The 24,676-nt window shown below is 35.3% G+C and overlaps 1 protein-coding gene across 2 annotated transcripts in view; it reads left to right on the forward strand.

Moving 5' to 3' along the window:
• Positions 1 to 24,676, forward strand: part of pip5k1bb (phosphatidylinositol-4-phosphate 5-kinase, type I, beta b) — a 99,883-nt gene that overhangs the window by 61,706 nt on the left and 13,501 nt on the right. For both annotated transcript variants that reach the window (XM_056464004.1, XM_056464006.1), the window contains exons 7-11: positions 263 to 559; positions 20,152 to 20,345; positions 21,328 to 21,411; positions 21,543 to 21,591; positions 21,691 to 21,775. In XM_056464004.1, the coding sequence (XP_056319979.1) occupies positions 263 to 559; positions 20,152 to 20,345; positions 21,328 to 21,411; positions 21,543 to 21,591; positions 21,691 to 21,775 (709 nt within the window). The remainder of the gene's footprint in view (positions 1 to 262; positions 560 to 20,151; positions 20,346 to 21,327; positions 21,412 to 21,542; positions 21,592 to 21,690; positions 21,776 to 24,676) is intronic.

A 24,676-nucleotide genomic window follows, 5' to 3' on the forward strand; every position in this document is an offset into this window, starting at 1 on the left:
CATAGTGGCAGATTCAAAAACAAGACTAGCGTCCTATGCTACTGAGGGACAGATGGTCACTAATGGGTGGGGCTTTCCCCTTCTGATGACACATACGAAGGGGGCATGTCAATCAAAGTGTCTCTGCAGACTGTTTTTATCAAGTGTGATTATAAAAATAAATACATTTTACCATTAGAATCTGGTTATATTCACAGACTGTTGCCACACAGTTGTGTCCAGATTAGGTCCCTTTTTTAATAAATCTATTTCTCTCTCTCAGAACCTCAACCAGAACCCCAGGACGCTCCTACCCAAGTTTTATGGCCTGTACTGTGTTCAGTCTGGAGGAATCAACATCCGTCTCGTGGTTATGAACAACGTCCTGCCGCGGTCTGTAAAGATGCACTACAAATATGACCTCAAGGGCTCTACATACAAGAGACGAGCGTCACGAAAAGAGCGGGAAAAGGCCTGTCCCACATATAAGGACCTAGACTTTGTGGACATGCATGATGGCTTGTACTTTGACCCAGAGACATATAACGCCCTGATGAAGACACTACAGCGGGACTGTCGGGTGAGTTATACAGTATTTTGTCCTTTTACAAGAAGCTGTAAGTGGTGTGCAAGGTTGCAGCCCAATTCTAGTGTTAGATTTTGGCTTAACCATTCTTGGGTGGCTCACCAATGTGTTAGATGACTCTAATACATAAAATAAGTAAGCTGACCAAAGTTCTTATGGGGAGAAGACTTAATTAAAGATAGTGAAAAGTACAGTTCCTTAGCATCAATGTTAACTCATCGTCTTCAAGTAACTTAACCCAAAGTACTGTCTGTGAGACAATACTTTATAACAAAGGATATGACCCTCCCGGTGATTACCCGACTGGTTTGGTTGGGTAACAGCTCTTGAGTTCCTGGTTTGGTTCACACTTTTCAGATGCAAACACTTGTTTGCATATGAAACAAGCCATAAAATATATCACTAGTGTGTTGTTAATGGTATAAAAAGCAACTTGGAAACTGAACAAGAACCAGGTTCTGATATGAAGCTTAGGGAATCGTGAGGTGAACACTTAGAGTTTAGACATTTATTGGCTTCATTTAATCATACAATAAGGTACCGTGACAAATTATGCACTTAAAGTAAGTGTATAATATGCATTTTTGTTTTTAAAAGAAGTTAACAGGTTCATATAAAGAAGGCACATTAAATTGATCAAGTAAAGACTTATTAATAAATATATTTTTAAAAATCCATTAAAATATGTCCTTTTGGACTTATATTATCATTTTCAATATTATCATTTCTACCAGATATTTATGCACAAATGTTTTTTTTTTCATTGATATTAGCTCACAAAGGTTCTTGTAAATCAGAGTAGTAGAATGATTTCACGTGAAGACTGGAATAATGATGCTGATTGTTAAGTTTGTATCATAGGAATACATTTTCACTTTAATATACAAACTATTATATGTTTCAAATATTTCAAATAAATGATGTGTAACAGACCAAGGGATTTTTTAATTCAGAATAATTACAATTGTATTTTTTTTCTTGAGAAATTATTATTTCTCTTAGTTTGGAATAAAAATATGTAAGAATTTTGGCTACAGAACAAAGCACTGTTGTCCAATGGCTTACCTAGTTAAACTAACCTAGTTAAGCCTTTAAATGGCACTTTTAGCTGAATACTAGTATACTGAAAATAACAGGTAAAATAAATGTACCATCAGGGGTCGCCACAACGGAATGAACCACCAACTTATCCAGCATATGTTTACATAGCGGATGCCCTTCCAGCTGCAACCCAGTACTGGGAAACACCCATACACACTCATTCACACTCATACACTATGGCCAATTTAGATTATCCAATTCACCTGTAGCGCATGTTTTTGGACTGTGGGGGAAACAGGAGCACCCGGAGGAAACCCAAGCAAAAATCACATGTAAAATCCACACAGAAACGCCAACTGACCCAGCCGAGGCTCAAACCAGCGACCTTCTAGCTGTGAGGCGACAGTGCTAACAACTGAGCCACTGTGTTGCCTTTAAACAATTGTTTTTAAATAAAGTTTTACAGGAGGGCTAATATTTTAGCCTTCGTCTATATATTGAAATAGAAAATAGTTATTCTAAAGTGAACAAATGTTAGAGAAATATTAAACAAATAATTTTTTGATCAAATAAATGCAGCCTTAATGAGAATAAGAGAGTATCAATATCAATAAATAAGTCTTACCAACACCAAATCTTAAATAACAGTGTAGATGGGGAATGCTGTAATTGCTTGTTGTCTTAAACTTACAACAAAATCACCAAAACAATCATTACAGAAACACTCATAAGGCAAAAGCACCCATTAAACGCATTAAAACACCACAGATAGACATCAACAATCACAAAGCCAGTGTAAAATCAGCTAACTAATCTTTATGGGGATCAAATTTGCTCCTACGTGACAGGAAAGGTCAAGTTGTACAATTACATGAATATTTGTCCGTTTGCATATTGCCATTAATAAACCAAAAATCGGGTGGCTCAATGTTTAGCATTGTCGTCTTAAAGCAAGAAGGTTGCTGGTTCGAGTCCCAGCTGAACCAATTGGCATCTCTGTGTGGAGTTTGCATGTTCGCATGGGTTTCCTCCTGGTGCTCCGGTTTCTCCCACAGTCCAAACACATGCGCTTTAAGTGAATTGGATGAACTAAAATAGGCCGTAGTGTATGAGTGCATGTGTGAATGTGAGTGTGTATGGGTGTTTCCCAGTACTGGGTTGCACCTGGCATATGCTGGAATAGTTGTCGGTTCATTATTTATACTGTGAGACCTCTGATAAATAAGGGACGAAGTCGAAGGAAAATGAATAAATCAATGGACCACAAATCCACCAGATAAACTTGTCTAAGATAAAAAAAAAAAGAGTATAACATCTTTAAAAGACATTTAAAAGATATTTGCCTCATGTTTTTTTGTAAGTAAAAGGCTTTCTTGACTGTAAAAAATGCCTGGTTCCACACAGTTCCTTTTTGTTGTCTTAACATGAATCGATTAAGTTAACTTAATTGTTTTTACAAGTTTAAGTGGATTGAACATAAGACAATTAAGTAGTCCCCAAAAAACTTAAGAATTGTGTTGATTCAACTCATTTAAAATAAATAGTTTGAACAACCAGCAAAAGTCATTTCTTGAGTGTAAAAATGGCCTTTACATTTTTTCCCAAGATTTCATATATAAACCTGCATTTTCATTTTTTTTTTACCACTGACAGTCCCTCTAATTAGCCTTAAATATGTTTAGTCTCATCCTCGTGCACAAGTACCCTTAAGACGCCACTGTTTCTCAGAAAAAAGATCATGATAGTCTTCAACTGCGCAGTAGCTTATTAACAGATTCAAAATGTGCTGAGTGGCAAACCTCTGTGCTCAGCTGGGAAACAAACCGCATAAATCCAGTCTGGCATTCCTTTCTATTTCAGAAGATCAGACTGTCGACATGGTTCACTAAATATTATTGTTTAACGCATGATTTTATTTCTCCTCTACAACATTATTTCAATCAGTCAGAGACTGTGAGTTTTTCTACATTCGCAATCAGTAAACTATTATAAAAGGTCTATGAACATAAATGCGGGTAATTTGGAGGACATAAGAAAGCATCTCCATTTTTTGGAAATGGGCTCAATTTACAAGTCTCCTACAGTACCTTTCTGAATCCATTCAGCCGATCTCCGGGTCTGGTGGAAGCACTTTTTGTTTAGCTTAGCATACGATTGATCATTAAATCTATCTCGCGCAAAAATGTCAAACAATTGTTTGCAACACAGACTCATTGTGAATACGTACCCCTGTAGGGCTGCGTAGGGCTGCATTTCATCTTTAAAATGAATGCTACAGAGCGGTATGATGCTGCCGATGGCCTCTGTTTATTTTTACGCTACCAGCTGACTGCTTACCTCTGTGTTGACGGCTTTTCTGCTTTTACCAGTTTGCCTAGTAGCTCACCCTGTACATCGGCGGACTTACCCACGATGAAAGGGTTCGAGTCCAGTGTGAAACTGTTCCAGAAAGCAGGTAAAACAAAAGCCAAAAAATAAAATAAACAAGTAAATGACAGGGTGAGAACGTGGTAAAATCTAAAAACATGAAATGAGTTTCCTTCGTAGGGTGGCAAGGCGCACCCTTATAGACAGGGTGAGGAGCTCTGTCACCCGGGAGGAGCTCGGAGTAGAGCCGCTGCTCCTCCACATCGAGAGAAATCAGCTAAGGTGGCTCGAGCATCTGTTTTGGATGCCTTTAGGATGCCTACCTAGGGAGGTGTTCCAGGCATGTCCCACCGAGAGGAGGCCTCGGGGAAGACCCAGAACACCCTGGGGGGACTATGTCTCTCAGCTGGCCTGGGAACGCCTTGGGATCCCCCTGAGGAGCTGGAGGAAGTGTCTGGGGAGAGGGAAGTCTGGGGGTCTCTTCTAAGAGATCTGCTCCCGCGACCTGGCCCCGAATAATGAAAATGACATGACATATTATTATTATTATCACCATTATCATCATCATCATCATCATCATCATCATCATCATCATCATCATCATCATCATCATCATCGCACTTTAGTTTAAATACCAATTCTCACTGTTAATTATTGGCTCATTACCTGCCTATTATTAAGATATTGGCTGTTTATTTGTACTTATAAACTATATATTCTGCTTGATCTTATTCTTCATTCCTAATCCTACCCAACTGATGCCTTATAACTATTAATAAGAAGCAAATTAGGAGTCTATTTTTATTAAGTAATAGCGAGAATTGTAGCTTAAAATAAACAATTAACTATTTACGAAATGATAACTATTTAAGAAATATGGCTGTAGGATTTTACAATAAGAAAAAAATTACTGGCAGTTTATTACGTTTTTATACAAATAAAAATATCAAGTCAAATAAAAAATGTTATTACCTAAATGATATTACACAGCGCTGTTACATAGTTGCCTAGCTGGGGACTATTTTCAGGTGCTGTGTAATATCATTGCGCCTGCTGCAGCAGTGGTATGGCAGCAAAGATTCTTGATTATTACACCGGAATAAGAGTATAGTTCCTAGTCATTCTTTTAAAATAATTAGTTAAGCTAAAACTGAAACTTCCAACACAGGCTTATTGTGAAAACGTACCCCCGTATATAGCAATTTATTAAAGTTATTATGTTGCCACTAGCCAGAGGTACATATGGCTGCATTTTGTCTTTAAAATGATCGCTACTTGCAGTATGATGCCGCCGACAGCTTCTGTTTCTTTTCGTGCCGGTTTTTTCGATGGTTTCTGTTTCTTTGGTTGGTCAGTCAGTTAGTCAGCTGGTCAGTCAGTCAGTCGACAGCAGCCTCTGGTGGATTTACGCGAGAAGAGCAGGCGCGAATGGCACTCGCATGAAAAATTTGAGATCTGAAAAAGCGTATACAGCAGCCTCTGGTGGATCTGCGAAAACAAAAACTGCAAAAAAATGTACCTCCTGAAAAGTTTTTGGCGCACTCCAGAAATGTATGCTGGGGTACATATCAATAATGAGCTACATATCAATAATAAAAAGCTGCTTTGAAAAACTGAAAACCTGTAACCATTGGCTTCCATAGTATTTGTTGTACCTTCAATGAATGTCAATGTTTGCCTGTTTTCAGTTTTCTTCAGACTAAAGCTTTGGAACCACCTACGGGGAGTAAACAGCGAGCACATTTTTATTTTAAGTAACAAAAGAGTAAGAGTTTGTTAAGAGTAACAAAAATAACTTTTATTTTATTTTATTATTGTAAATAAAGCTTACATTTTTCTGTGAAGCTAATAAAGAATATACAAAAAAATATATACTGGTTTGTTTTGGACCCCATTTGGTCTCACTGCATTGATTAAAACAATCTTCAAAATATTCAGCGAAACAAATAAAGACTTGCAGGTTTAAAAAACAAAAGAGCAAGTAAATAATCTTTAGGTAAAATCCTCATCTGCGCACTGCTGTCCTGGGAACACAATTGATATAAAACGCTCTCATTCGTCTTCTTTTCCCCTTTGCGTGCTGTGCTGTTTTTCAAGGACGACCTCTGACATGTACTTTGTAAAGTTCCTCAAAATCAAGCTGCAAGTAAACAGTCCACTAACCGAATTACCCAAATGATTGTGACATGACGCTGACACATTTGTCTCAACACTGCGTTAGGTAACCATCCTGTGCACCAGTTTCTTACTGTTCATTTGTTTACCAATAAACATTTTGCCATTGCGATGGCATTCCAGACATGATCTGATGTTAAAAAACACTTGGAGACAAAATGTTCCCTCTATGACAGACTGAGAGTTTGTCTTTTTTGGCACCCCAAGTATGCCCTGACCGGTCAGCCTCTGTGAGCGCTCAACTAAAAAGATCAGCCGTAATGCGAGTCACAAGAGGGCCGAGGGAAAACCGAGAACCCGTGTTTCACACAATAATGACCATACTTGGGGACATTCGGGCCCGCTGTAGCCTGGCATCTGACTTTAGCCTTTTATGGATTGAAAGAGCTTTTCATAAGGTCTTTATGTAATCAAATTAATTGGTTTACTATGAATTATGTGCTTTGTTAGCATAAGAGACATATAAAATATAGGCATTGTTAGATGGAAAACGATTATGTTCAAACCTGCACTGTAAAAAATGCAGGGTTCCTCACAATTCATTCCTGTTTTCCCATCACAAATCTATTAAGTCAACATGACTAAGTAAATTTAAGTAGATTGAACATAGAACTCTTAGGTTAGCCCAAAAAACTCAGCTCACTTTAAATATGTCATTTGAATAAGCAGTAAACATTATTTTTGGAGTGTATTGCTTTTCAGGAAATGAGAAAAATCCTGTATTAGTTATTATTAGTTTAAAAACCAATTCTCTCTGTTAATTATTGGCTTATTACCTGCCTAGTATTAAGATATTGGCTGTTTATTTGTACTGCTTTATAACTATTAATAAGCAGCAGAATATGAGTTTATTTTGTTTATTATTAGTGATATTTGTACATTAAAATAAAGTGTGACTATTAATTATTTAAGAAATAGTGTATATGGCAATAGGTTTTTACAATAAGATAAAAAAATACTGGCAGCTCATTGTTTATAAACTTAAGAAATTAATATATAAAAAACATATAAATAAATAAAATAAAATAAAAATACAAAATAAAAGTCACTTTTTAACAAAATGTTGTCGGAGCAATAAATATTGCATCTAATTAATATAACTAAATATGCTAATTAGCAGAATACCACAACCACATTACTCATTCTTTTCATAGTATCTTTTGATAATATTTTTCATATTACAGTGCATTATCCACATAGGCGCAAGTTGAGTTTTATTTGGTCTGTTAAATAATGGCACTACTAAGCTAACTGTAAACCATAGTAAATCTCAGTGCATGATTCATTTAAACACTCTCCTCCCATCAATTCTGCATATGTAAGGGAAATTCTCATAAATGCATGTGAAATAACGTCAGCCACGAAAATAACCCGCCTTTCCAGCAGTAACGTTTCACTGGATTTAGTAAATCCTGACAGTATTTTTAACACCAAAAGAGGGTTTGCGCTGATTAGGCTGTTAGTAAATCTTTGTCGCCTGACACTGGGTCTCAAAAACAACCCAATATTTGAAAAATGACCCCAAATAAATGACCCAACAGGCTTAACCCAATGCTTCCTTTTTTTGACCCTGAAGACGAGACACTGCTGGTAAAATCACTTTTGAGATGTTTTTGGCGTTCCATAGAATGTTTTTTTTTTCAGAATAATGTAAAGAAAACATTCCAAGTACATTTTGAGTGTTTCTTTTGTAACACATGATCAATTTGTGCCTGTATATATATATATATATATTTGTAAATGTCAATTTTTCCTCTATTTACCAATATGAATCTTCACTTTAGCTTTACTTAAAAAAGACCAAACAGTTTTACTCATATCTATATTACGAAGGTTTAAAGAGGAATATGTTCATAATAATAATAATAATAATAATAATAATAATAATAATAATAATAATAATAATAATAATAATGCATTTATTTTAAAAATGCATTCAATACTTAATTCTGAAAAAGTGCTTTACACTAAAATGATACTTAAATACTAAAACACACTATTAAAATACTGAGTATTAAAATACTAAATATAAAAATATTTTAATACTAAAACGCTAAAAATGCACATCTTACAGTAAGTTTAAATTCGCGGAGACATATTAATATTAATAAAAAATTACATTTTTAAAAGGGGATGTGCTCATTTATTCTGAGCAATATATATGAGCAATATCACACGAGAAGTAGTGCGATTATAGCTTTATATCAGCACTGGTGGGAGGCGTGTGTTGGCTCAAGGTTGCAGGCCGAGTGCCCTAGTGTCACACCAGTGACAATAGACAGCCATATCACACTGCTACCAGTGTGATATTGTGTTTAAACAGTTCGATGGCACAATTGTATATATATATATATAAAGAAAATCAAACATGAAGAGTCTCAAAAAACGTTTTCCAAGAGGAACAACTTTCTTCCGCCATTCATTCACATCTGCAGCTGACTGTTAGAACAGCAGAAACCGTTGCTACTTCACAAACGTCACTTTAAAGCTAGCCTTTGAATGATTCTCTAGCATGTCTAGAATGATGGCAAAACAGTTGAATTTGCTCACATTTTAAGATTATAAGGCTGAACAGCATGAAATGCCATCAGTCTACAGAGATTTCCCAGTATTGCAATTGGGAGATCACAATAATTTAAATACACCACTACAAAATACAAAAGAGAGACTTAGAATGTGATTTACCTGTTCTGTAATTATTTGTTCAGCTGTAGTTTAAAACATACGCTGAAAAATGCTGTTTTCTGCCCTAAGGACTTATTATACAGGCTCTGTCGCCATCTTGTAGCAGATTCTCAACCGTCTTTTTCTGCTCAATATGACAGGCCGGGCGCCAACACGCTGAATATCAGAAATTATAAAGATCTAAAATAGGCACTATCCTTATAAATAAACTGCATAGTTTCAATCTAAACAACTACATATTTGCCTAAAAAAGCCTCAAAAGTACATAATGTTTTCGAACAGATGCAATATTTGTCAAACTGCAGTCCTCTGCTCGCCACTTGTGTAGGCGGAGTAATACACAAGGGTGAAGAGGTTGTACGAGAGCTGATATTACTTTAATATCTCAGGGCTTTCAGCCAAACAGATCGGAGAACCAGACATACACACACACACATATATATATATATATATATATATATATATATATATATATATATATATATATATATAGTTTTTGCAGTTTTTTATAGTATTTTCTGAATTATGTATTGATAAGCGAATGATACAAAATTTCCCAAATAGCCCAGTATTTTTATTTTTATTTTAATACATCACAAAAACATAAAACAATACTTATGAAACCGACCTTTTGATTGAAATGTATGCAAATGATTGCATATTAAATTAAATAATGATTTATTTGCATATTTAAACAACATGTTAGAAAACGTGTAATACAAAAACTGCAAAAACATTGTTATTTTCAATGTCATCTATGTTAAGCTGCTTTGACATAGTCCACATTGTAAAAGCACTATAGAAATAAAGTTGAATTGAATTGAATGTAATCATTCAAATCTAGTACGGTGAACAAATAATTTTAAAAAATAATAATACGCCATTGACCCACAGTGTCTCTCCTGAAATGTTCTTGACACTGGGAAGCACAAACTGCAGTTGAAACACATTTCCTGGAGCGCTGTGAGATTTTATTGTTGGCTTTTCCTTCTGGCGACGTCCTGTGCAGAAAGCGAAGTGAACAGTAAGCAGAAAGATTCTCCTGAGTAAGCAGCACTGCAGAGCACAATACAGCCAAATCATTACCAATCAAGAACAAGCCTTTAAATGCTTTCTGTTCGAACAGACAACACTGCCTTTATGGGCCTTCAATAATACATACAGCACATCTCACAGACAATAAAAAGTAAGCATTCATTTTAATGACCTGAAGCTGACGGAAGAGAACGCCTTTATCATACCATATCTGACACCTGAAAAATAATGACTCTGTTTAGTTTTTTTTCCTGAGAGATTGCATATGGTATCTCTATTTTGGCTTTCAGATGCATGAATTGTGTCTGTTATAGGCTTTATTAATTTATATGTATTTTAGTTCATTTAAATAATAATTTCAAGCTGTTTAAGTGAAGTTTATTTATAAACTAATTTCGAGAGGATCACGTTCTTATGATTGACCACAGCTGGTCCTGCATTAGCTAACACATGATTCATCAATCAGATGATTCTGAACTCACCATAAATAAGCAGTTTCTTACTTTGGTTATCTTCATCTTGAAGAATCCCCCTTTCCACCCCTACTCCTCCTCCATTTTTCCTTGATAGGGCATTCCTTCGGCCCAGTGGTTAGCACTGTTGCCTCACAACAAGAATGCCACTGGTTCAAGTCCTTACCAGGCCGACATTTCTGTGCAGAGTATACATGTTCTAATCTATGTGTAGTTTACACAAATAATATTAGTGAAAAATATTTTTAAATAAATAATTATGACATTATAAATTAATAGAGGCCGATGCGGTGACGCAGTGGTAGCCTCACAGGAAGTGGGTCGCTGGTTCGAGACCCGGTTGGATCAGTTAGCATTTCTGTGTGGAGTTTGCATGTTCTCCCCGTGTTGGCATGGGTTTCCTCCGGGTGCTCCGGTTTCCCCCACAGTCCAAAAGACATGTGGTATAGGTGAATTGGGTAAGCTAAAATTGACCGTAGTGTATGTGTGTGAATGAGTGTGTATGGATGTTTCCCAGTCATGGGTTGCAGCTGGAAGGGCATCCGCTGCGTAAAACATATGCTGGAAGTTGGTGGTTCATTCCACTGTGGCGACCCCAGATTAATAAAGGGACTAAGCCGAAAAGAAAATTAATAAATGAATGAAAAAAATGTATAGAATGTGTATTAATAATAATAATAATAATAATAATAAGAGGAATATTATGTTTTAATATTGGCATTTCAGTTGGCATTTCTGTGTGGAGCTTCCATGTTCTCCCCATGTCCGCTTGTGATTCCTTCGGGTGCTCCGGTTTCCCCCACAAGTCCAAAGACGTAGTATGGGTGAATTGGGTAAGCCAAATTGTCCGTAGTGTATGTGTGTGAATAGATGTTTCCCAGTGATGGGTTTCAGCTGGAAGGGCATCCTCTGCATAAAACATATGCTGGATAAGTTGGCTGTTCCGCTGTGGCGACCCCAAATTAATAAAGGGATTAAGCCGAAAAGAAAATGAATGAATGAATAAAGATGTAATATTGTTATTGTTAGTAATGTATGTCATAGTTTTACAATGAAGAGTATTAATATTCATTAGTATAACTTATGAAATTTTGAATTATAACAATGGGAATAATTGTCATATTTAGATTAATTATAAATAAATATTGATTGTTATTATTAATTATAATTAATTAATGTTAATTATATAATTGTGAATTAAAACAATGCGAATAATAGCTATACTTAGCTATACTAACCCTAACCCTAACCCTAACCCTAACCCTAACCCTAACCCTAACCCTAACCCTTTCCTCAATAAGTTCAGACTTAGGTTTGTTACAGGCCATAAAATAAAATACAAACACATTTATGTTTTTTCAGGTGCCGTTCTTAACACACGTGTAACAAAAACTGTTTCTGTTTGGTTCACAGAAGGTCATTTATGCCTCATGTTTACATATAATATGAACACAAGTGACATTTTTTTCACTGAACTCTTCACCTAATGGTAATGAATGACCAGTGACTGTAATGAGAGCTTAGACTGAGAAATAACAGCACATCATTGTGGAGCCCAGGAGATTTCTATTAAAAACAGAACAAGCCTTATAACATAAAGAATATGCCTTACATAACACAAAACAGGAAGATCTTTCACAAAACAACCAACCGTTCACATGCGTTCCCATTTAGCCCTTATTTGTATATCGAGTCAGAAATCAAAAGTGTTTGATATGCAATGAAAACATGCTGTAACATTCAGAGCTCAAAACTTCCTCCTTGATTGGAGTAGCCCAAAATAACTTGTTTTGTATTGGGCGTGATTATCTACAGTTAAACATCAACACCCTGTATTCAGTCTAAACTCGCATATTAGACACCAGCAAAGAGATCTTAAAGGATTAGTTCACCCAACAATTTAAATTTACATTACGATTCACTCAGCCTCAATTAGTCCAAACCTTTATGGGTTTCTTTCCTCTGTTGAACACAAATGAATTTTAATACTGGTAAGCATTGATTTCCACGATAGGAAAAATGCAATAGAAGTCAATGGGAACCAAATCTTTTTGCCAGCATCCAGCAAGTTTAAACTGCAGAAGACATGGAACCTAATATTTAAGTGAGACAGCAAATGATATGTGCGACAGATCAGTAACGACACAGATAAAAAGATGAGTTTAAGCAATCTTTAAGGTTCAAACAAAATTCGAACAAACCTCGCACGCCAAGTCCGATGCAAAACCTTTTTAACGTTACTTCATAATCTTTCACAAACTGTTTATTGTGAAATCAGTACCAACCATCCTGGTTTCCAAGCTGTTCTGCAATCACTTGCCACAATCCTTTTGGATTTGTATGGTGTGTCTTTATGTTCCATACTTTGCTTATCATAGAGGACTTTGTGTTGCAAAACCAAGTCAAAACACCTTTCAAAATGCCTTTTCAGATGCAAAAAACTTAAATAATCAAACCTGATTCTATTTTTTTTATGACGGACTAGCCCAGCAGGCACACAACATCATAAGACGTTAACATTATCTAGCCAACGTCTAAGGACAATGTTATTTAGACGTCCAAAAACGACATCAAATTACGTTGATATTTGGTTGATTTTAGGTTGTGTTGGAAAGTGACCATAATCCAACGTCTGATAGATGTCATAGTGGTTACGTCCACACAACGTTGAGGTGTAAAATGATTAGAGGTTGATATTTGGTTGATTTTAGGTTTATTTTACGATGGACGTTGGACATTGACGTCGGCCTGACATTGAGTTCTAACGTTAACCCGATTATTATTTGGATTTTCCAAACCAAATCCAATGTCCTCACAACATTGGGGTACGTTGGGGTACAACATCAATAAGACGTCATGTTGACATCCTGTGCCTGCAGGGGAAGTTTCAGCATGTCAATATGATTGACACAACGTGAGGTCGAATAAATTTATTTGCATGAAAAAATTACAGACAAAAATTTAATTAAAGAGAAAAAATTACCAATAAGGAGAAAAACCAACATAGGCTCATTCTGAAAACATAACGCTATGTACATTTTTGGAGATCACGAATTATGTAGCTAGAAGTGTGTATGGCTGCATTTCTTTTTTAAAACAAATGCTACAGGGTATGATGCCATTCCTTTTCACACTTACCAGCTGACCGCTTGCCTCCATATGGACGGCTTTCCCAAGTTTGTCCAGTAGCTCGCCATGTACGTCTGCAGACTTGAGATGCAGGTCAATCAGTGCTTTTGAAAACACTATTGGTTGGGTTTAGGCAAGGAGGGTGAGTCAGTCGATCAGTCAGTCATTCAGTCAGTCGACAGCGGCCTCTGGTGGATTTACACGAGAACAGCAGGCGCAAATGGCACTCGCGAGAGAAATTTGAGATCTCAAAAAGCCTGCACAGTGGAGTCACGAATACAAAAATGGCATAAAATGTAGCTCCTGGGATGTTTTTGGCACTCTCCAGAAATAAATATAGGGGTACGTTTTCAGAATGAGCCTGAGTTGAGAAAAACATTTTACGATAACATTTACAAATGAAAAAGTAATAGGTGTCAGCCAAATCAATGAAATAAAAGAAATAAAAAATTTAAAAACGGGATCTTCAGTGTGCGACACCCGATCTAAACTAATTAAACTAAGAAAACAAAAATACAGAGAAGGCAAAACACTGAGCATCAAAACTAACAAAAACAAACTAAACTAATACAAAGAAAACGAAACAAAAGTAAATACAGAATCTTATAAAAACGAATGTACTCACAATCAAAAAAATGCAAAGTATCAAGTTCAAAGAATCTGAAGTAATAAGATAAATGAACAAAAAAACAAGATTAAATTATAAGATATTTTGAAGATTGTTGATAACTGGTAACCATTTACTTCCATAAAAAATCTGATGGAAGTCAATGGTTACCGGTTTCCAACATTCTTCAAAATATCTTATTCCACATTCAACAGAAACAAAAAATGTATTTTGGTTTGGAACAAGTGAATATTCTTTTCTTTTTTTTTTCTTTTTTTTGGGTGAACACAAAAAACTTGAGGGGGAGTAAATGTATTTTTGTTGAACTGTCCCTTTAAGAAAATGAAAAATGCCTAAATTTGCATCATCGTGCCTTTCACAATGCAAAAATCTAGTCGAACGAGTTCTTAAAAAATTATTCTGACAAAATTATTTTCCCACCCGCCTTGTTTTTGTCCAGGCCTACTTAGGAGTTCATAATAAAGTGCTATTTATTCAAATTACGTCTCGGAGCAAATTGCTAAACTGTTTCCCCACCCAAAAAATCTGTATAAATCCCATCCCTCACAAGTAAACCTTTGACCCATTGACTCAATGCCAGAAAAGCAGGTTTGCCTTTTGTTAGGTTTACTGTGACCTACATGACGGCCCATTTGGAGGCTTCTAGACATTTCTGACAGGATGCAAAACAAGGATGTGGTGTGTCCCTATTCAAATAATCTCTATTTGAATATAAAGGATAGACGAAGGGGACAGAAGTGTCACACCAAAGTCAAATGATGTAAGTCCATTATTGACTCATGGATGTAGATTTCAGATGCTTGTTTGAGTTCGTTTCCTTCAAAGTCAGATGTAAACAGTGACATGGACATCAGTAATCAAATTTGCCTTAATCTGAATAAAACAATACTATGATTAAGGTGTTTACATGAGTTGCTTTTTGAAAGTTCCAGTTTTACATGAAATAACACATAATTCGATTTACATCATTGCGTCGCCAGGCTATCCACATTTCCTCCCGAGTTTCATGCAGTTTGGGGTATTTCATGCTTGATTTGTCAACTTTAACTACAGTTTGACGCTTTCACTTTCATTCAGAACATTTCATGCATGCCTCTCGTGACAAACGAGATGTTGGATGCGAGTATGAATTGGAGGATTGTTGTTTTAATGGAATTGGATACCTCATGCCGTATGTTGGGGGAAAAATCAGCATTTTGCAATGTGTGTGTCTGTGGTCCTTTATTGACTCGGTTGGTGCAGAGAATAGTTTCAGTTGTGTGTGTATACGTCCTGTCACAAAATGCGTTAAAAATCCTACATGACGGTAATAGTTTGGTTGCAGTGTTTATATGTCTGTAATGCACTTCAATAATGGGAGTAAAATCAGCATACTTCACACGTCTTAATCCAATTTCTGTTAAATTCGATTATGACCTAATCAGAATAAATAAATTTTAATTGTAAAAATTGCTGTTTACATGGTAGACTCTTAATCAGAGTATTGTATTAATCATATTAAAATCAGATTATTGGTGTCCATGTAAACATACTCTGTGTTAGGCATGGGTCGGTATAAGATTCTGACGGTATGATAACGTTGGATAAAAATATCACGCTTTCACAGTATTGTGCTCACTGCTCTAAAATGTCTTCTTTTTAAATGTCTGAATAAAAAATACAAACTTTTTTCCATTTTGAAAAAAATATATACTATTTTCTGGTAGATTTATAATATTTTGGAGCAGTAAACACGTCAGGCTATATAATTCAAATGTCATATATAATTCAAATTCAAAATCATTGACTTCTGCTGTCTTCATTAGTTTTAAAAACACAGGTTTCTTTACAATTTTAAACGGCATCTTGGGATATCTTTTCTGCTGGAGATACTGTTGTCCTAAAAAACAAACAAAAAATGTAAATAAAAAATCTTACACATACCTTAGGAAAATACTGGGGGGTAAATAAAGAAGTAATTTTACTTTGAAGAATGTCAAATATTTATTGTTTGTGTTTTACAAGGTTTCTAAAAGGTTCTGTTTAAATATGTGAATGAGGTAGAATTTAATTAATTCAATATGCATTCAATATTTTGCATAAAAAACTACACATTGTATAAAAAAATCGTATTAATTTCTTTTTAAATTCTTTCTTTCTTCTTTTTTTGACATAATAGTGCCAGAGGTACGGTATTTACGGGGGCTTTGGAAAACAAACATATAAAAATACAATATAAAATAAAAATATAATAAGTAAAACATTATGTATATTCAGTTAAATTGTGTATGAGTAAATCCCTCTGTAAAATCTCTCCATAATATGAATACAACTGCACATACAAAATGATGTTTGTTGTTTTTTTAAACTACTTATTTCATTTATTTGCTTACTTTATTTGTTATATTATTATTATATATGTATTATTATATATTTGTTTGTTTTCAGACTGAAGTCAGTGATAAAAATGAAAAAAATCCCTCTGCACCCATAAAACTATGTTTATATATTTATACTATGTTTATACGCTTGTTCAAACTATTTAAAATTTTATAATTATATAAATGGTGACGCAGTGGCACAGTAGGTAGTGCTGTCGCCTCACAGCAAGAAGGGCTGGTTCAAGCCTCGGCTGGGTCAGTTGGCATTTCTGTGTGGAGTTTCCCTGCGGTCGCGTGGGTTTGGTAAATCGGGTAAGCCAAATTGTCCGTAGTGTATGAGTGTGAGTGGATGTTTCCCAGAGATGGGTTGCGGCTGGAAGGGCATCCGCTGCGTAAAACATATGCTGGATAAGCTGGCGGTTCATTCCGCTGTGGCGACCCCAGATTAATAAAGGGACTAAGCCGACAAGAAAATGAATGAATGAATTATATAAATTCTTTATGTTTTTGGGACAACTTAATTGTTTTATGTTCATTCATTCATTTTTCTTGGGCTTAGTCTCTATTTCAGAGGTCGCCACAGCGGAATTAACCGCCAACTATTCTGGCATATGTTTTACACAGCGGATGCCCTTCCAGCCACAACCCAGTACTGGGAAACACCCATGCACACTCACATTCACAAATTCACTCATACACAACGGCCAATTTAGTGGACTGTGGGGGAAACCGGAGCACCCGGAGGAAACCCACGCAAACGTGGGGAGAACATGCAAACTCCACTCAGAAATGCCAACTGACCCAGCCGGGACTCGAACCAGCGACCTTCTTGCTGTGAGGTGACAGTGCTAACCACTGAGCCACCATGCTGCCTTTATGTTCAATCCACCTAAATTTGTAACAACTACTAGTTAACTTAATTCCTTCATGTTCTCCAAACACAGCTTAAGTGTGTGGAACCCAGCATATGATGTTTTTGTGGATGTAAGTAAAGCTGCAGTGGAGATTTATGACTCATTAATCTTACTTTGAGCAAACAGCCTTCAAAATATGTATTATAATTGAAATCTAGAGGCAAAAAAACTTATAAAACTGACAATTATTGGATGTTTTGGATGTCATTAGACCGAAAAAATGCCCAAAATCTCTAAAACAAAACCAAACACGCTTGAAAGTGTTTTTGCATGCAGTGTTTCCCCTTAAAGGCATGTCATTCTCTGCAGTTTGTTTCCTTTTTGAAGTCTGACTAGTGATTGATGACTAGTGCAGAAAGTTTTTTTTTTGATAGTGGAGTATTAATTACTGGAGTATTTTTACCACTGATAAACAAATCAGTTTTTATGACTCATTTCTTGAGACATTTCCTTGTCCATCTGTCTATTATATGTTATTCTGCAGTACTTTTATATAGAGACTTTCTGAACATTTTGTTATCTTTTTATTGCTCTCTAATGTTTGCTATCAGATTTTATGCTCGGCTGACTACATCAAACCTCAGATATGTGTGTGTAAACTGACCAGTGCTGGTGTTTATGTCTATTTTTTTTCTGTTATGTTAATGAAATCACCCACTTCGAATGTTATCGCTCGATTGAATGGGCAGTATCAGTGGTTATCAGCTGATAGATATGGGCCAGTATGGGCCTTCTGTGCCTACCAGTAGGCTCAGAAGACTTATATCATCCATCCACATAGTTAATCAGCTACATTAATAGAGAAGACTCCAGATCCAGATCTGTTTTTACATTACTGTGACGGTTGGGTTTAGGTTTGGGGTAGGGGTAGACCAATATTGGGAAATACCAATAGAGAGAAATTTTATAAAAAATATAAATAGTTCTTGTTAACTTCCAGCCACTGCCATGTGTCATCTATAGCTGATTAACCATGTGGATGGATGCAGCCTTCTGAGACTACTAGTAGGCCCCTACTGGCCTATATCTATCAGCTGATAACCAATGATAATGCCCATTCAGTGGAGTGATAACATTCGAATCGGCTGTATAAAATTGTGTTTTAGAGTTAATGTGCAGAGCAATCAAGAGGAATCAAAAGAATCAAGAGGCTTAGAGTTGCATTAGAGGACAATTTCACCATTTAAAAACACATAATTTTGAAGAAACCACTGACAATATTTCTGTAAATGTACTATAGTTTGAAAGTTGTTATATCTATAATGGTCTCATATCATTTTTTCCAAATGTAAAATAAAATTATAGTCAATTAGAAGATTTTTATTACTATTTTTTATTAATATTTATGTTTTTTATTGGCAAGTGGGCAATTAAATTAAATTTGGTCAGAATAACAAATGTTTAAAATTGATGTGATTAAAAATCTTTTATTCCCCTAAATATTGCTTTCTAAACATCTAAAAATAAACATAAACATCTGTGTTAAAAAAGACGTTTTGTTATTTTGACCAATTTTATGCTTTAAATGATATTTATTTTGTGAAACGCTATCAGTTGTTTGCAGAACAAAAATAACATTATATTTCACTCAAAACATAACTATCAAGAAAATCCCACAAATCTCTCATTTAAATTAATATTTTCTATAGGATGCTTTACAATATTATATTTGTGCATATACCTTAGATTAGTCAGCACTGAAGCTAAATCTGGAGCTTATCTAACAAAATAATTTACAATAACAGTCCAAAAGTTAGTAGCGCAAATTTATATATTAGAGAAAAATGTTAAATAAAAATGTTAAAAAGAGCAACAAATCGAGAGAAATAAAAACATACATCAAACTTTGTTGAATTTTTGTAATTGCTATATTATTGAATTTAAATATGTTATCTTTCTTATTCTAAACACGTTTGGTGAAAATATTATTTAAGTAAATATATCTGTTTAATAAATCTGTTTTGTTCAAATGCACTAAAATAAATTACCTCTGTGTAAATCACATTGAAATGGATGAAAATATTCGTTTTCAAAATTGGGTGTATTCATTTATGCTGACCACTATATGTGTATATGTATATTTAACATGTAAACATTATTAATATAATATAATATAATATAATATAATATAATATAATATAATATAATATAATATAATATAATATAATATAATATAATATTAAATAATAAAATATAACATAATATAATATAACATAATATAATATAATATAACATAATATAATATAATATAATATAATATAATATAATATAATATTAAATAATAAAATATAACATAATATAATATAATATAACATAATATAATATAATATAACATAATATAAAATAAGATAATATAATATAATATAACATAATATAAAATATAATATAACATAATATAACATAATATAAAATAATATAAAATAATATAATATAACCTAATATAACATAACATAATAAAATAATAATAATATAATATAATATAATATAGTATAATATAATATAGTTTCCCAGAGATGGGTTGCGGCTGGAAGGGCATCCGCTGCATAAAATGTGCTGGATAAGTTGGCGGTTCATTCTGCTGTGGCGACCCCTGATTAATAAAGGGACTAAGCAGAAAAGAAAATGAATAATATAATATAATATAATATAATATAATATAATATAATATAATATAATATAATATAATATAATATAATATAATATAATATAACAATATTTAACTTTTTTTGCATCTTACCATGTCACCATTTTTAACTCGGTGTACAACAATGTGCTGTAGGTGCTGGAGAGTTTTAAGATCATGGACTACAGTCTCCTGCTGGGGGTTCATGTTCTGGATCAGAGTCACAGAGATGGAGACGGCAGTGCTGTGGACGGAAAGAGGACTGTGGGACAGAAGGTGCTTTACTCCACCGCCATGGAGTCCATTCAGGGTGATGGAAAAGCAGCAGAGGCTTTGACCACAGACGACACGTGAGTTCAGGCTCTTCATGTCTGCATACAGTTGAAGTCAGAATTATTAGAGCCCCCCTGTTTATTTTTTTTCCCCAATTTCTGTTTAACAGAGAGATTTTTTTTTCAACACATTTCTAAACATAAAAGTTTTAATAACTCATCAAATTTCATTGATCACCAACTTATTATTACACTTTTTTGTGATATTTTAATTAAAAAAATTTAACGGTGTGTTTTGGGGGCCAAAAAAGTGGTTTGTTGCCTGAGGGCAACACCAAGCCATAGAGGGTTAAATACAATAAATACATTTTATGTGTCTTCAAGAGTTCACACTTAGCTGATAATCAATAAAGCGTATTTGGCATGCTGTCCCGGGAGAGAGCCCTGAGCTCGTAATATCCTCGAGCCCGGGGCTCCCTCCCGTTAGAAGGGCGAGAGGGGAGTTCGAGCTCAGGTAGGTCTCGAGAACTCCCCTGCTGGTCGCCGCGTGAGAAGTGTAAACTAGGGTTGTTTTTGGTGATAATTTGGTTTAATCTATTGCTATGGTATATGTTTTTGGACGGTGGGAGGAAACTGGGGGACCCGTGGGAAACCCACGCGAACACGGGGAGAACATGTAAACTCCGCACAGAAACACCAACCAGCCCGATAGGAGGTTGGACCAGCGGTGTTCTTGCTGTGAGGCAACAGTGCTAGCCACTGGGCCACCGTGTCACCCTATCAAAAAAAAGGGGGAGGAAGTAGGGGTGGAAGAAGGGGAAAGCTTCAAGACGAAGATAACTGGAGTGAAAAACTCCAGTTATTTATAATGCTTCCGTAATCATCTAATGGGTCACATTACGGAGCTAATGAGGAGCCAGCCGTGTTGATCATAAGCACGTGATCCTCTCGAAATTAGTTTATAAATAAACCACACTTATTGGTTCAAAAATTTATTTTCTTAATGGATTTTTCTTCTTCTTTTGGAGTCAAATTGCTTGTCCTGATCTTTTTTACACAGAATGGGAGGAATTCCTGCAAAAACGCACAGGGATGAGAAAGTACTTATTTTCCTAGGCATTATCGACATTTTGCAGTCTTACAGGTAAGTCTGTTCTCTGTTTACAGCAAACCCAAGAGCCCCAAATGTCAAATTGCACACCATCAAATTACCTAATTCCAGCCTCTTTGAACAAACTCCATTATCCCTCATCTCGCTCCCGTTTTTGCACCCAGATTCATCAAGAAGCTGGAGCACTCCTGGAAGGCGCTGGTCTATGATGGCGTAAGTCTATATGTCTTCTCTTATGAATAGACTATTCATAGCGCAGGGGGAATTAAAGACTCTTCCTGGTTTGATTGTGTTGTATTCTGTTTCTCCTAGGATACTGTGTCTGTGCACAGGCCGAGTTTCTATGCAAACAGATTTCTCAAGTTCATGAGCAGCCGAGTGTTCAGAAAGATTCAGCGTAAGTGCACAATATGAAGATGCATTTTTGAATGCACTATATACACACACTATACATATACATACACTAATAACAATAGGTTGATTTTTTTTTAAGCGGTGCAAGTCGCAAAGGCAAAATGTGTGTTATTGTTCTGAAAATTTGGTAACAATTTTCATTAGTTAACCCTTGTGTTTTGTTTAAATTGACTACCTTTTATTACGTTCGTGGCTGTTTTTGCCCCATTGACTTCCATTATAATGAAATTTTTTGATTACAAAGACTTGATACCAAATAATCATGTATTCTTTATTGTTGGTGGTTTTTCCTGTAAAGTGTCGTAGGGCTCTATTTTAATGATCTAAGAAAGTCTAAAGCGCATGATGCAAAAGCATTAAGAGCATGTCCGAATCCACTTTTGCTATTTTAAGCATTGACTAATATGGTCTGCACCCTGGCATATGATCTAACAGTGTTGTGCTTGTTCTCTTAATGAGTTATGGGTGTGTTTTGAGCATAACCTGCAATAAACCAATCAGAGTTTTATCTCCTTTCCCTTTAACGCCCGATTCAGATCGGCCTTCAGCGTCACCGCTTGACAAAGGGTGTGTCTGAAGTTGGGATTGACGCAATCATCATAGCAGCGTCAGCCAATGAAATTAATCAGCATTCAGCTATTGTCTGAGTTGGTTTATTTGCATACAGCAATCTGATTGGCTGATGCTTCCATTGGCGCTTAAAAGTTGAGAAGTCCCAACTTCTGCAGCGAGCAACACCACTGAAGCAGTGCCGACGGACCCACAATTCAGTTCAGCAACAGCAAAGTGAATGGAAAGCGTTGACGCTGATGCCCCGTGTGAATTGGCCGTAAGAGTCAATAGCATTGCGCCATGGCACATTTGCTATGTACATGGCGGACTTTGTAAGTCTCACTAGCGCAAAAACAGTTAAACAGACCATCTGCAGCGTGAAGAAAAAGAGCCTCCTCCATTTGGCCTCTTTACTTTACTTTTACTCTTAACTTAACTCCTTTACTTTCGTGGATAAGGAAACAGTGAAAACTCACTCCACTGAAGACATCCATTAGCCTACATTTTTAATTTCATATTTTGTTTGATAAGCACGAAGATTTGTTTTAAACTATTTCTAAATTCAGTTCTAATTTCCAGCAAACGAATGAATGAACAATAATAATGAAGTGTGGTCAAAAAACTGAGTTATATTAAAGAAAGTTATAGAATATATATATATATATATATATATATATATATATATATATATATATATATATATATATATATATATATTTATATATTAATCCTTTATTATTTTTGTTCATATGTAAAGATATTAGTGTATTGCTGTACATGATGTGTGTATTAAGCAATGTGCACATGTGTTTTGGACCCTCGTAGGTGCTAACACGGTCTTTAAATTACAAAAACTCTGCGCTAGACTTTAGACCAGCTTTGAGTTGGTCAATGGCGCGGTCTATTTCAGTTGCCTCAAAATAGCAACACACCAACAATGTGCCTTAATGCTAATTTTCAGTCCAGCATGTCCATGAATCCACAAAGTGCCACAAATGGATTTGCTATTTAAACAACATGGCACAAAACATGAAAATGACAGTTGCACTGGTCTGAAAATAGCAACAAATCACGCCCAACGCGCCTGGCACTGTATTGTGCCGGGTGTAAGATAGGGCTCTTAGTGTTTCAAAAAACTTTTGTGAAAATAAAATGTAAAAATATAGGTAAAGTAATGCTCCATCTTCGTTCAGTGTAACAGATAAATTTATGTAAAAATGAAACCACATGCTTATTCTAAATGTTGAATGTTAATGGATGCAAGTTAAATGTTAAATGGATCTAACCCAGTAAATTTCCAGTAAAACAACTCCCCCAAAAAACTAGCTAAACTGAATAGTACTGTATGCAATTGACCAATATCCAACATAGGCTCATTCTGAAATTTTAGCCCTATATAAATTTCTGGAGATCGCCAATTATGTAGCCAGAAATATGTATGGCTGCATTTCGTCTTTAAAATGAACGCTTCGGGGCGGTATGACGCTGTTCCTGTGCGCACTTACCATAGCACTTGCAGGAGAAATATGAGATATCAAAAAGCATAAAAAGCCGCCTCTGGTGGATTTACAGAAACAAAAACTGCAAAAAACATACCTCCTGGGACGTATTTGGCGCTCTCCAGAAATGTATATAGCAGGACTGTACATTTTCAGAATGAGCCTGGGTTGTCAATATCAGTATCAGACATGACCAAAAGTTTTTAGCTAATATCTGTATTGGTATTGACCAAAAAAAATCATATTGGTGCATCCCTGATATAAACTACTGTCACTTCTGAAATCAAATAAAATTAAAGTCTTTTTAATAGTCACTAATAGTCACCTCATTTTGTAAGCTTGAAAACCCCTAGTCATTTTTGATAGTCAGCAGCATACCTAAAATGATCTAAAAACTAATTTTACGTCTAATTTTATGAATGATATCATACTAGAATGCAAAGAAAACAATGTAATTACAATCGATCCCTTAAATACACAGAAAAGGTGTGGAAGTTGCACAAATACTCTTGCACATTTCACTCTGATTTCATTAGTAAAAATATTTTGAAACATTAGTGCGAATGACAGCAGAACTTCTCCTTCCTCTTTCTGAGACGCTCTTCAGCTTCTCTAGAAGTGCAAAACCTGTAATTCACCCCTTTAATCTGATCTTATAAGCCACATTAAGACTACACAATGGAGATTTATTTTTATCCGGTCTAATAAAGTTAGACAGCAGACTGAGATTTCATTTCACGGTCTAATTGTCTGCTGCTAGGTAATGGTTACGGTAGAATTACATCATCATATTTTCAGTTCACTTAGGACAGTGGCAGTAATTAGTCTCCATC

This window comes from Danio aesculapii, chromosome 8, assembly GCF_903798145.1.
Source record: "Danio aesculapii chromosome 8, fDanAes4.1, whole genome shotgun sequence".
In the NCBI taxonomy this organism is placed as follows: domain Eukaryota; kingdom Metazoa; phylum Chordata; class Actinopteri; order Cypriniformes; family Danionidae; genus Danio; species Danio aesculapii.